This window comes from Plectropomus leopardus, chromosome 4, assembly GCF_026936395.1.
Source record: "Plectropomus leopardus strain MGB_pleo_1.0 chromosome 4, ASM2693639v1, whole genome shotgun sequence".
NCBI lineage: Eukaryota > Metazoa > Chordata > Actinopteri > Perciformes > Serranidae > Plectropomus > Plectropomus leopardus.
Genome location: NC_142179.1, coordinates 32,994,614 through 33,008,826, shown reverse-complemented (window position 1 = coordinate 33,008,826; position 14,213 = coordinate 32,994,614). Strand labels below are relative to the sequence as shown.

Sequence of the window (14,213 nt, the reverse complement as noted above, 5' to 3'; positions counted from 1 at the left end):
TATCTACTGGACTTTCTTTGTTACTAAATGTCTATCGCCATTCTTTGTAATTTCCCTGTTTAATAGGTCACCATGTTATCTCTGGTTCAGTCAGAAACACATCAGGGAGTTGACCATTTATAGCAAATGGCTTTAGGGTTAAATTTGAACGAAAAGGCTCTGCTCTTTGTGGGAACTCTCAAATACACATCATCATGATCTTGTTGGAAAAAAAATAATCTCCCATAATAGAAACAAACATGAACATGATTTTTTGTTAAATCAATAATATCATAGATCTGTCATAAGGCAGAGCAGTTGCAAAAAGTACCAGGCTATAATGACCATGTTTTACAAATGCATATATGTAATTGGATGGTAGTGGTCGTCTGTTGCTGCCACACACCTGTGAATGAGCCAGTGACTGGGAAGCATGAATGGAACAGATGATGCCAGTTAGTTTAAGCAAGCTCGACTCCATAGACGTAAAATACATTACTTTCTGAGGTCAAACAAATGTGTCGAACGCACACAAGATTTCGTTGTTCTCCAGCAAACAGGTTTCTTTTTCACTGCCATTGTTGGCACATAACCACATATTTTTGCACCTAACTGCCACTCACTGTCAGTCAGTGGAATTGTGTAAAAAAGGCAGGACTTTGTATTGCATTGCCAGCATGCACTCGTGTGTATACGTGCCTCCACGTTATTGGCATCTCTCAGTGAGGTTACAACATGGCAACTAACTGAAACTTCTCCCATGTGCAAAGTGTCTAGTAGAACTGCGGTGGCCAACCCAAAAATGCAAACAGGTTTGTCTAGAGTGTGGTTTGTCCGTACTTGGCCACTGTAGAACAATTTGGTAAACTCCATTGAAAAGGGCCCGCTCCGAATGTCAATATCAATGGCTCATTCTAAGGTAACAAAAACACAATTCTTATTTTTGCTTACTGTAACAAATTGCAAATTACAGTAAATCTTTTTGTCTTTATATTTTTGCATTGCAGTTGTGCTTTTTTCCACATAACATGGCCAAACAAAGTGTGTCCATGGAGACAAGAGCAGACAGTTTGGTCATTGGAGATATCTTTATTTGTTGATAGCACCTGACCTTTGTAGACCTGTGTAGTTATCACAGAGTCTGTCATTCAGAGCAAATTTACAGGAACATGCATTTTTTTAGTATCAAAACTGTATAATAGATGTCAAAGATATTCAGACTTTAAAATGATTATCTCAACCCACATAATCTAATTCTTTCAATGTTAAAACTGGAAGCATTATATGTTTATAAGGAATGTTACAAAAACAAGTTAGTGATAGACATTTAAGAAAGACAAAATTATATTTGCTGTTTTTAATGTCCAATAATAGCTTTGTAAAATCAGTGCCAGAAAATCTGCGCAAAAAAAGAAAATTTAAGAAAATGAAATTACACAACAGTATGGTACCATACCTATAGATGTGCTCTGCTGCATTTCAACAGGAACACATATTTAAACCCAGTATGAAGTCGCGTTTTCCCAGAGAGATCAGACTCGAGTCATTTACAACAGCTTCACAATCCTGATCTTTGACACAAACTGCTGCAGGGTCCTGCTCGGTCATAAAATAGTGCAGAAACAGCAGCGTTTCTTTCCGTGTGGAGTCTCAACTTCCTCAGTTGGAGGTGCTTCAGGAGCCAGAGATTCCTCCTTACACTCCGACACTGAGCAACTAGAGGTGGACAGCAGCCTCCCACACACTAGGTCAGCAGCTCTTCCATCCATGACGGACATGTCTGTCACCGTTTTCTCTCTCAGAGACATGTCTCCATCATCATCATCATCTATCAGCACAAACTCCTTGAGGTAAACCATCCCCACCCCGTGGAGGCTGTGGTTCTCTGCTGAGTCCTCCAAGGTGTGGACGTCCACAAAGGTCAGAGTTGAAGTCTCTGTCAGGGTCTCATGAGTGGAGTTGTCCTCTGGCCCTGAGTAGGCCTGGCTGCTGGAGTCCGTCACCCAGTTTCTTATAGCACCCTCGTCCTTCATGCTGCACCTCTGGTCCTGGATGTTAGGGACGATGTCTGGGACAGAGGACATCTTGCCTGTACCATCTCGGCTGGTGACCTGGTCTGTCCTGGTATGAGAGCCATTTTCTAAAGCATGACCGTTCCCAGGGTACATCTTAAAAGACACACTCTGGTAGTCATGGTAGACTTGCACACTGCTGCTCCCCTGTGGGGAAGAGAGGGGGATGCTGGTAGCAGTGTTGCCTTTTCCTTGCTTCTTCATGTATTTTCCCGTACTGTGGTGAGACAAAACAGAAAACCCAGATTAGTTCTGATCTTGGAAATTGTAGTTTGAAATCAACTTAATTATTAACTATTAACTAGCTTTATCAGCTGGAGTTAAAGGGACAGTTCACCCCCGAATCACAAATACAGATTTTTCTCTTACCTGTAGTGCCGTTTATCAATCTAGATTGATTTGGTGTGATTTGCCGAGTGTTTGAGATATCGGCTGTGGAGATATTATATATTACCATGAAAAGGGTGAAAAGGGTGGTGTGCATCTACTGCTAGATCACGTAGTGAATGTTAGAGCTCTGTTTAGGGGAAAGCCATTAATGTTTACATCTCACGCTACCACAAACAGGAACCTCTCATCCGTGATTAGATGCACGCTTGTCTCTGCTTTAAGCACCACAAGCCGAGTGCCATATAGCTGTATTATACTGGAGAGAAGGCAGACATCTCTACAGCCCATATCTCAGACACTTTGCAACTCACACCAAAACTATCTAGATTGATAAATAGCACTACAGGTAAGAGGAAAAAAATATTTTTGAGTTGGGGCTGGACTGTTCTTTTAACATTGATTTAACATTTTTTTAACAATAGAAATGTACAGACTGTCTCTACTTTACTCACTTATTCCACCTTTTGGACTGTCACAATCCTAATGTAAGATTATTACCATGTAAGATAGTATCAGACTATAAATTCATGTAAAATAATGGATTATAATGGAATGATTATAACCAAATAGATATTTTTTTAAATACACCCTTACATCTAATGTGCTGCTTTCAGAGTTTTAATAAACTCTGCAGGACACCAGGGCAGTTTTGATGTAAAAATAGAGGCAATAACAATGCTTAATGTATAAGCTCTTAAGTAACAATAAGCTATGTGTCGTTCAAAAACTATACAGTCACGGATGTATTACATCAGATGTATTGCTCTGCTATAGGATTGAATGATATGATGATACACCTGCATGGTGAGTGATAATAGAGATTTGTCTAATTGCAGTGAGTTTGCTGTTCCCTTTTTAATCTATGTAGCTATCCTTGTGATATCAGTGGTTGTATTAGACCTGACATGGTCTGTCCAAACAGACTCACAAACCCTCACTGTTGTCTGTGAACATAACTACAGCAGCACCCAGGACTGCAATGTCCTGCAGAGAGTGGTACGGTTGCCCGCATTCAGGACATTTACACCAGGCGGTGCAGGACCAAGACTGGCAGAATTATTAAGGATTAAGGATTCAAGCCATCTGAACAATGGCCTTTTGAACTCTTGCGGTCAGGGCAGCGCTGCAGCAGTCACAGAGCCAGAATGGAAAGGCTAATCCGCTGTGATTGTCCAAGGACAGAGAGATGTCATATGTAAAGCCCTCTGAGGGAAATTGTGATTTGTGATAATGGGCTTTTTTAAGTAAAGTTCACTTGGGGCACCCGCTAGCTCACCTGGAAGAGCGGGTGCCCCATGTTTAGAGGCTGTGTCCTTCCGGCAGTGGCCACAGAATCGACTGTAGCCTGCGGCCCTTTGCTGCATGTTGTTCCGGCCCTCTCCCCCTTTCACGCTTAGTCTGTCCTATCTAATAGAGGCAAAATGCAAAAATAAATAAAACTGACTTGACTATTCCATCCAAATCCTGAACAGGAACACTGTCAAGGCTTCTGACAGACTACACCTCTGATGTAATATGTTACCTCCACCACCCTGGATCCATATATATATGAAACTCGACTGCTAAATTTATTTTTTCCATTTCTGCACATATTATCTTATTACTACATATATTACTACCTATTACTACATATATCTCTTATTTACACTAATTTTAGAGTGGTAGAGGCACCAAAGTGTTTCACTGCACAAGGCAGAATATGTTGGGAATGTGACAAATAAAACATGTAAAACTTGCTGGCTACAAATCAATGAGCTGAAGTCTGTTTTATAAGGGTTTTGGCTCAGTCTTATGAAGTAGCTTGATATGTCAGGTATTTAGCTTCTGTTAGCATCCTTACATGCTAATGTTTAGGATGACTATGGCCACCAGGTTATTGGCACCAGACACAGTACAGCTGAGGGTTAGACATTGTATGATAAATGGTCAAAAGTATTGGACGAATGAAAATATATACATAGTGGTGGTGCTAGATCAAAAGTTTAGGGACATTTCACTTAAAACCAGAAAGGTCAACCTTATGGTGGGACTAGAGAAAAAAGTTAGGGGATCAACAAAGACAGCAGGATCCATCCTCTGGGCACCATAAATGTCTGATAAATCTTTTGCTGAAAAATCCAGATCTCATTTACAAGTGAGACCTGAGTGGTATAAAATTCATAAAAGAATCTTAATATTATCGAAATACTGGGGTCAAATGTCCATAAAATGTATATATTAACTATACTATATATTTTCACCTTTTTCGTGTAATTTGCTATTTTTTATTGATGTAAGTTTTACTTATTTCTTCTCATTCTCAGGCCATTTCATGTCGAATTGCTCATTTCCCTCTTCCCATGTTTTTGGAAGAAATCAAGCTCAGGTTTCAAATGGGTCACTTTTAACTTGTGCATTGCTGGTTCATCTTTATTAACACCATGCACTGTAACAGACAGTTTTATCCACATCACTGTCCCCTAGTTTACATATTGTGCAGTTGCAGTATTAATATTATTCACATCTTTTCATCAACACAGTAACTGGGGCAGGTAATAGTAAGTGCAGTGGACTTTATGAACAACAGTATGAGAGAACATGCTGTCATTTAGTATTGGCCTCTGTGAATAAATAAATGAAGCTGGTACTTTTAAAAGAAGCAAAAAATAACTTAAATTCCCCGAGGATCAGCTCTTTGAAGATGGAGACAGATGAACTACTCTAAAGTGCTCCAACCGAGGAAGGAGTGTGTGTGTGTGTGTGTGTGTGTGTGTGTGTGTTTCATCTTGCTAAAACATACACACCCTCCCCTTCTCCGCACAGAAACAACATAGATAAAGTGAGTGTGTGAGTCCAGAACATACTTTAGCCAGAATGTTACGTGTTTTAAAGGTACTTTGAAACCTTAAACACCAGTTTTCTTATGCAGCATTCAGACACGTTTCACATGCAATTAAACCTTTAAAAACCTGAGCAAATTGGTTTGCTTTGTTTTGAAAGCGTGCCTAAAGAGGCAATGAGCAACTTGGCAAGGGGTATCACGCAAATTACATGAAATTTGGAAAAGAAAAAGACCTGAAAATTGGTTTTAAAAAAGAGAGAAGAGAGAGAAAAAGGGAGAGAGAATTATTTTAAAATAGTAATAAAATGGTAAAAATGTCCAGAAAACTATAACAATAATAATTATAATCATTAGTCTTATTATTATTAGTCATAGAAGTGATAGTAGTAGTAATATTGTTGTTACTGTTATTAATTTTGTTGTTTATTAATTATTATTGACTATTTTATCTTTATATATATTTTTCTTTCTTTCTTTTTTTATACCATTTTTAAAAAAAATAATTTTTTTGCCAAATTTCAATTGTAACTTGTTACCCAATCATTTTGTTTAGGTTTCCAAGTATTAAAACTAAATTCTGTAGAAATCTAGTTTCAACCGAAACCACAGTAGCAGAGAGAATCGTTTCTTTATGTTTACATTTAATTTTGTGTGGCACAATTTAAAGATCACACGATGAACAAATTGCTTTAAGACAAATGAAGTACTTACAGTAAATACAACATTAAAAGACTTCTTCCAGAGGAGTGTTTCCACTTTACGCCTCGACATGCTAAATTCAATCCACTCTGTACAGAAGCTTAACAGACTGACCCTGTTACACTTGAGTGACTCGTATGCATGACAGAATCAGGACTCTATAAATGAATAATAACACCAATGTACATGTTCAAGCGGGCGTCAGCGTGCTCCACTCCAGCTTGTGGCTGTGACTGAGCAACAATAGATGAAAAATAGATTTGATTTTAACACACTCACTGCATTAACGCTTTAGTACGCAATGGCTGTTTTTGTCTCAGCAGTGACTCAGAGAAGGTTAGTACCAGCTTTAACTGTACCAGAGGGAACTTATGCTGGCAGGACAAGGAGAAATAAGAGAATAATGCTGAATTAAAACTGTTTTAAAGACCTAAAATTGACCTTAGTATGAATAACTTTTTTGCCAAAATGAATTGAAGCGTTTCAAGTTTCCTTTGTTTGTGACAAAACACTCACTATTAATCTTTGTCAGTCACAAAAGTGACATAACAAGAATAACTACAGTATCATACAAAGAGAAATCTGAATTTTCACAAAAATCCAGTTAAATTCAAATATTCTAAAATGTTTTTACCTTCAGCCTTCCACAGTTGAGCTCTTCCCCAAGTAGCTGTAATGAAAATCACATGGCAGAGGTGGGATGACCCTGTCACAGTGTGTCCCTCTGATCTGTAGTACAGCCGGTGAAACTGATTTCTCCGCTGCAGGATGTCTTCAAACAGAGACTCCTCACACACGCCCTCCCCTCATCTTATAAACTACAACTGCTCCCAGTGCGAGCACGGAGGCAGTCACGGGATGCTCCGCTGATTGCAGTCACACCAGCACAATTTCTCACTCATTTTGACTTCTGCTGAATTGTTTTTGTTAATTTTTTTCCAAGTTGAATGATCTTAACATTCACAACTGCACTTTTTTTCCACCTGGATACAAACACAGAACATAAATTGATATTCACTTTTGGGACCACAAGCAGGAACACCAGCAGCTAGTTAGTTTAGCTGAGCATAAATGTTGGAATCAGGAGGAAATAGCTTGCCTGGCTCCGTCCAAAAGTAACAAAATCTGCCTAACAGCACCTCCGAAGCTCAGAAATTAACACAATTCCTTTCTGTTTCCCTTTATTATACGTTGCAGTGCTACAGGGATGCATGACTTCACATATGCACTGAATGTGTTCCTATAAATAATACAGGAGGACAGACCCTCACATACTGTATATGAAAGCTGCAAACAGGAATAACAGAGGGATCAAATATTGAAAAGTCTTGGTTCCCTGTAGGGATGATGTCTGCATTGGCCTGTTGTCAACCAGTCAACATGCCATCTGACAAAGTGCTCATGTACAGTAAACCTATGGAACCTATAGCATAACGTTCTGCTCATCAACTTATCAGACAGCTTTCAATTGAAATGATTTTTCATCTATTTTGGTCCTTTCAAGAACACAACAATTAAACATGTTGACATATCTGTTGTGATTTATATAACAACTCAAAATGCACAAGTGATTCAGCATGTATTTAAATCAATTCCTCATATGCATCCGGACATGGCACACTTTATTTTACAGTGCAAGTTTTGACAGTGTAATTTTACAGAAAAATCACTTTTTGGATGTATGACATGGATCTTTGTGATATGATCAAATCTATTCTCATTTTCAAAAAAAGAAAACATTAGTGATGCTGAAGCGGTTGCACTCAATAAAGCTGATAACCCCTAAAAAAAGAGGGTGCCCGAGGCAGATACATGTATTAATAAATGCTCTTATGAAAATATATTTAATTTCATTGCTCAATAAATAGACATTGTTTTATGATCATATGAGAACAAAGTTGAATATTGATCAGCTTATTGTGCGGACTTCAGTTATACAGAACAAAACAAAAAAAAGTACAATTTCAGTATCTCACTTTAGTTCGACAAAACTACATATATTTAGCTTCTATGTTAATCAGTCACCTAGAAATCAGTCCACATATGTGAGATATGTTACTTCCATTTTGCTGCATGTCAAAACTGAGGCCTCGAGCAGGAGACTGATCCTTGTCTTTGGTCATCTCCCAAAACTTGATCGTGACTCTGCCAGGCACCAACAAAGGCTCCTTAAAGTGGGCAGTGACGCTGGCGGGAGCTGTGATGACTTCAACCCCTGATGACACAACAGATAGATGAGAAAGTGTGACCAGAACTGCTTAAAATGCTTTTTCACATGGGAAATTTTGACATGCCATAGCAGGAAAAGAAAAAACAGACGAACAAAAAGTCTGCAGTGAAAAAGGCATGTTCCTTTTTTTATCCCTTTAAATAGCAAATCTAAAAGCTTTTATGCTCTGGCTAATGGTCTTTTACCTTTGTGCTTTTCTATTTCAGCCAAGCAGACAGACAGCATCCAGAGACTTGGTGCGGCCTGCGATCTGTAGCCGACGAGCCTGGCCGGTAGAGAGAGAAACCGGTAGGGGTTGTTGTCGGAGAAGGACCAGACACACTGCAGGCCGGTAGTCCTGGGAACTCTCAGCTCTACCTGCTTTACATTGTCTGGCACAGGCTCATCTGGTTGGACTGTCAAAAGACACATGAGCAGAAAAACAAGAGACAGACTCAATGCTACTATGAACAGGAAGAAAATAATTTCTGTTTGTTATGTGATAAGAAATAACCAGACTGTTGCTCACATGCATGCTCATCCTCATGTGAGCATCTGCCAGCTCTGTGGTGCTTGTTTTTGGACAGCAGTGTCAGGACGCTCTCCCACACTGCACATCCACTACGGGAAGTGGCAGACAGACAGATGTCCACCTCCACCCCTGCATCAAGTTGCCGGTACTCCAGGACTCGAACTTGCAGCATGAACGGACCCCTCTTCAGTTCATCGACTGGCTCGAGGGTTTTCAAACTCTGACGCACACGGAGCAGACCTGCAAAAGGTATTCACAATTACTATTTTTAATCAGCTTAGAGAAATCCTTATAAAGGTTCAGTGTGTAGGACTTAGGGGGATATACTGTATATTGGCACATCTGGAATATAATATTATATGTTTTCTTTCTGTAAAATCACCTGAAAATTAGAATCGTTCATTTTTTTAACCTTAGACCTTAGCGCAGGCATGTCAAACCGGTCCACAGGGGGGCCGGTGTGGCTGCAGGTTTTGTTTCCAACCAAGTAGCAGCACACCAGACTTGACTCATTTAATCAACTGATCTCTGTCTTCAGACAGTTGATTGGTCAAACTGTGTGCTCTTGGTTGGTTGGCACAAAAACCTGCAGCCACACCTGTGGACCAGTTTGACATGCCTCTATAACAATCCTTGTTTGCAAAGTCCACCATGTTTCTACAGTAGCCCAGAATGGACAAACCAAACACTTGCTCTGGGTAGGGTCATTCATGTTTTTGCACTGGCCACCATAGTTTCACAGCACCTCTGTGACAAGAGTTGTTAGAAAAACACTGATTTTTCATGTGAAAATGCTTTATTTTGTATTTTTACTAGTTTATATCACTGGGTCCATTTCTATAGCAAAGGAAGAGGCGTAAGTGACCTGGACGAAAGTGATGTCGCTCCAGATTTCAAAGGGTTAAATTACCAGGTCCGTTTGTTTTGCAGACAAAGAGCCTTCTGAGGATAATTAGGCTCCCGCTAAAAAACTCCTGTGCAATAAACACTGAAGGAAATCTAACCGGGAGAAGTTTCAACTGGTTGCAATCTGCAATCCTCACCACTAGATGCCACTGAGTCCCCCTAAATCTTACACACTGCTCCTTTAAAGAGATGTTCTAAACGTGTCTTACGTCTTACCTGCTGGACTCAGGCTGAAGTTTTTATCTGTTAGTGACATCAGCAGCAGTCTGCGGCAGAGGATCTCTGGGAAGCACAGTGGGATGTCTCTGTATTCAGTGTCTGGATAATCCCAGCCGTAACCTGCAGCACTGCAGAACCTCCTCAACAGGGGAGTCTCCAGCCTCAGAAAGACAAAATACACTGACTCATGATGTAGATGACAAGCAGTATATTCTATCAGTTCAAAAAGCTTTCTGATGTAAACTTAGGGACTGAACAGTATCAGAGTCAGGGGTGGCTGGGGTGTGTTTTTACGATAAATGATGTGAAGTATCATACCCCCCATGTTAGTGAATGGGACAAAGACAAAACTAAAAACTTTAAGTACATGCCAAGTAAATTTTTCCCCAAAGATGTTTTTTGTCATTTAACATAGTTCTCATCACCTTGATGTTTGTTCAAGTGATCGCTCCTCTGATCAGTTTGGTTTTCACTAATTTCATTCCACAGAAAGGGGATTTTCTGTCATGACTGACAGCTGTTGATGCCAATCTGTGGCACTTCATTGGAAATTGGGTGTTAAGGTGTTGAACTCCACCATCGCGAAAATCCAACTGTGCAGACTCTGGCTTCGAATTACGTCACAAGCACAACATGGGAGTGGCCTCATCTCAGATATTTAACTTCACTTAACCATGGTGTGGAGTATGCTGGGACGGGTTGTCATCTTAATATAGAGTACAGTTCAGAGGATATTTATTGTAAATGCAAAATACAACCATTTTAAGCTTAATACCCCTCCCATTAGCCAATTCAAATAACGTAACTCCCTTCCCGATGTTCAAAAAAATAATATTGTTTTGCACCACGCCCTCCCCTCTCATAAATAATGAACAGTCCCTTGCATGTGAACCGTGTGACCACGCTTACCTGCAGTTGAGGAGCGTGTAAACAACTTCACTCTGCTCCCTAGGTGCTGTGTATAAGTACCCTGTCCTCCGGGTCAGCGCTCTTGTCACATATTTGATGTAAAGATACACGAAACTGGGAAGGCTGTCGTTGTTGAGAACATTTGTTTTCAGCAACTTATGAGAGCGGTAAATATGATCATAAACCAAATACACACAACACACAGACAGCGAGGCAGCGATGTAACTCTGCGCATTCCCCATTACAGCTCTTCACAGATAACTGCACTGCGACACAGCGGGTTTAAAAAGATATTAGCACTGCCTATTACTGCATAACAATGCTCTTTCAGAGTCGGACTCTGCTCTGCACCATGACGTGAAAGCCACCGGAACTTCTCCTTACGCTGGCTAACTTTACGGAGCGCCGGTAGGGACAAACAACACCACGCTCGACTGTTTTAGGAAATGAAACACGTCAACACACAACATTTAAAAACACTCTTTCATTTCGAGCATTTTAACAACCGTAACACATTTCAGTGTATAAATCACAAACGTTTTACACTTGGCTTCTTTGTGACAGTTTTTCCCCCAGAAAAGTGTAAAAACGTTTTTTCACATTCATATTTTCATCATCAGCAAATCAAGTGTTGGGAACTGTTCGTTATTTAAGAGCGGGGAGGGGGTGGTGAAATTTAAATGTTCTTTAGGTACTGGGGAGGGTATTGTGTTTTTTGTTTTGTTTTTGTTACATTTTTCTTTAAAATGTCCTAAATTACACCATATATCATAGTCAGGAACTGAAATCTGGTTATTTATGGTGAAGAGAAAGTCGTGTATATTCCTTCAGTCACTCAGGGAGGCTCAAGGACAAATATTTCTTGCTCCAGGGAGGATAATTATGTGCAAAAAACAAAACAAAGTCACACCCCCAGCCACCCCCTAAATCTGATAAATAAAAAACTGTCCCCAAGCATTTTATTGTACTATTCAAAAGACAAGGGGCGCTCATTTCAACAGCTGCATTCACTTATTTTAAATTACTGTGCTGGAAAAACAGGCCTTGACAGATATCCCATGTACTGAAGTGAAATATTAAATGAAAATATTCATATTCAAGAGGCATTTTGTGAGTCAAGATCAAAGGTTTCTGCAGAAGTGGTTCCTGAGGTGATGGAGATGTCCTCCTGACAGCAGTTTGTCCCATCTTCACTCCTCCTCATCCAAACAGGAGCAGCAGCACTATGCACACAGCATTCACTGCTATCAGCGGCACTGCAGAGCAAAACAGACAGGAGAGGACATGATCGCAGGTAAGGAGTCTCACTGGGCTTCTTCCTCACTCACCACTACACAAACTGTATGTGCACTAAAGAGTAAACACCCACCTCTCATCACTGTCCTCACTGAGCGGATAAGGTTCATTAGCTGCACTTTGATGCCTGGTTCATCACCAAAACCTCCTACACTTTGGTCCACTCCCCAGCCGACTAATGATGGTAAAAACACAGAAAGACAGATATACAGACGTGCAGTTCATTATTAAAAGAAAACAAACAGTGCTCTTTGTAGTGTTTCCTTCAAATTAAGAGACTGTCTTGATTGTATTTTGTTTGCTGTGATATGTTCCTACACATCACATGTTGGTTTTGTTAATACAGTTGTTTCAAAAACTTTTTTAAAAGTAGGATGATGGAATAAATACTCATTAGATTTAAAGGGGGAACAACCTCTTTTGGCTGTCCATTAAAGGCAAGAAAAGCAACTTTAAGTAACAACCCCCTAGCCTTAATAAAGTTCCTTAAATTGTTAAGCTTTTATGTCATTAGCTAGTTAGCATTAGCTAACCTGTTTCGACTGTTCCCTTGACAGTTACAGGCGCTTACAATTTTAACTACAGCCACTTACTTTTACTCAGAAATCTTTCTTCGTGCAGTACAGCCACAGCATTGACGCACAGAATCGCCGCTTGAATGAGAGAATACAAAGTAAAAGCCATGTTGTCTTCACAGGTGGCTAAATGTAGGCTAGCCGACAGTATTTACTTCTGACGTAGCCTACGGTGGCTGAGGAAGGTCAAACCGAGTGACGGCTTGTTGACACCGGTGTTGTGTCGAAGATTGTTTCTTAAACTTAGTTTTTTACGTTTTGTTACTGATAATACATATCACTTCATGGTTTTATTATGAACCTAAGTGTATTTTAGTGTATTTAATTACTCTAGCACTTATTTTTACGTGAGGACTTACATAATTCTATTTTAAATTATTTATGTATTTTATTAATACATTTTATTTATCTCATATATATGTATATATGTATATATATATATATATATATATATATATATATATGTATTTATATATATATATATATATATACACATATATATACATATAGTTTTATTATAAGTTTGTTATTCCCTCTTCTATTTTCCCCACTCCACCTCTTTTTGTGAAATACTAATTTTGCACATTTTATACTATATGCTATATTTTATATTATTTAATTGTCATTTTAACACTACAAATTTTATTTATGCTCCCAAACAATGGTAAACCATAGGAGCTACATAACAGATTATTCCTCTGCCCCACCTGAGCATGTGGACAAAACCCTTTTTTATTTTATTTTATTTTATTTTATTCAAAAATAACCATATACAGTTTTTATAAGGAAATCTTGAACTATTTTACTCACCAAGTCCTTGTGCACCTGTGCCCCGACCAAACCTAACCACTGAGGCGGGAACTATGCATTAACAGGGGGAAATAATATATGATGAGGAAACACACTTTGATACAACACTGAGATTCTCAGACAGATAATGGACACACAGGAGGGTGCCGTTATTGTGTGTAATGTCCTTTTACTTTATGAACAGCAGTGGTGGAGGAAGTATTTAGCCCATTTATGTAAAATAAGCACTACCAGCTTGTAAAAATACTGTATTACATATTGAGTTCCAAAAGTGAAAGCCATCAGGCAGATTGGTGTCTGTCACTTATTAAATCACTGGACCAACATCGCTGATGTTTTTACATGCAAACAGGAACTAAATATTGTCGGTGATTGAGGTTGAGACTAGTTTTAAGTACTTAAGTACTTTTGGATTATGTAATCCATGACAGTGATACTCAATTTATGGCCTGTGGGCCAAATGTGGTCCACTATAAAGTGCCAAGTGGCCTGTGGACCATTTTATCATGCAAAATGAAAGTAAACTGATTCAGATTATTTTTTGTGCTTTAAATGTAAATAAGGTGCCAGAGTGCATTTAAAAAAGCAACAAAATTGAGCTTTTCTTTTTTTTTTTAAGGATCCCTTGTACCCCCTTACAAAGGTCCGGCCTAAGCCTCGAATGTCCTCAAATCCTAGAAACACCCCTGTGCACACCTGACCTGTGCTACTGCTAGTGGATTTTCTTCTTGGGAAAAGTAAGTGAGGTGGCCCAGGGTGAAGGAAGTTGAATATCCCCTATAACAATGCATCATAT

The 14,213-nt window shown here is 39.3% G+C and overlaps 3 protein-coding genes across 3 annotated transcripts; all 3 read right to left on the bottom strand.

Annotated features, from left to right (window-relative positions):
* Positions 1–1,061: 1,061 nt before the first annotated feature.
* LOC148189812 (uncharacterized) lies at positions 1,062–6,735 on the bottom strand. Its single transcript, XM_088076048.1, has 2 exons — positions 6,596–6,735; positions 1,062–2,268 (listed from the first exon to the last, which is right to left on the bottom strand). Exon 2 carries the CDS (start codon positions 2,253–2,255, stop codon positions 1,584–1,586), a length of 672 nt encoding a protein of 223 aa, XP_087932174.1. The 5' UTR covers positions 2,256–2,268; positions 6,596–6,735; the 3' UTR covers positions 1,062–1,583.
* An 831-nt stretch (positions 6,736–7,566) lies between these two features.
* Positions 7,567–11,121, bottom strand: LOC121943926 (uncharacterized). The gene is made up of 5 exons (XM_042487536.2): positions 10,737–11,121; positions 9,825–9,988; positions 8,700–8,942; positions 8,377–8,586; positions 7,567–8,176 (listed from the first exon to the last, which is right to left on the bottom strand). The coding sequence occupies exons 1-5, from the start codon at positions 10,976–10,978 to the stop codon at positions 7,983–7,985; spliced, it is 1,053 nt and encodes a 350-aa protein (XP_042343470.2). The 5' UTR covers positions 10,979–11,121; the 3' UTR covers positions 7,567–7,982.
* A 350-nt stretch (positions 11,122–11,471) lies between these two features.
* On the bottom strand, positions 11,472–12,802 carry LOC121943927 (immediate early response 3-interacting protein 1-like). Its single transcript, XM_042487538.2, has 3 exons — positions 12,626–12,802; positions 12,106–12,207; positions 11,472–11,992 (listed from the first exon to the last, which is right to left on the bottom strand). Exons 1-3 carry the CDS (start codon positions 12,714–12,716, stop codon positions 11,937–11,939), a joined length of 249 nt encoding a protein of 82 aa, XP_042343472.1. The 5' UTR covers positions 12,717–12,802; the 3' UTR covers positions 11,472–11,936.
* Positions 12,803–14,213: the final 1,411 nt, after the last annotated feature.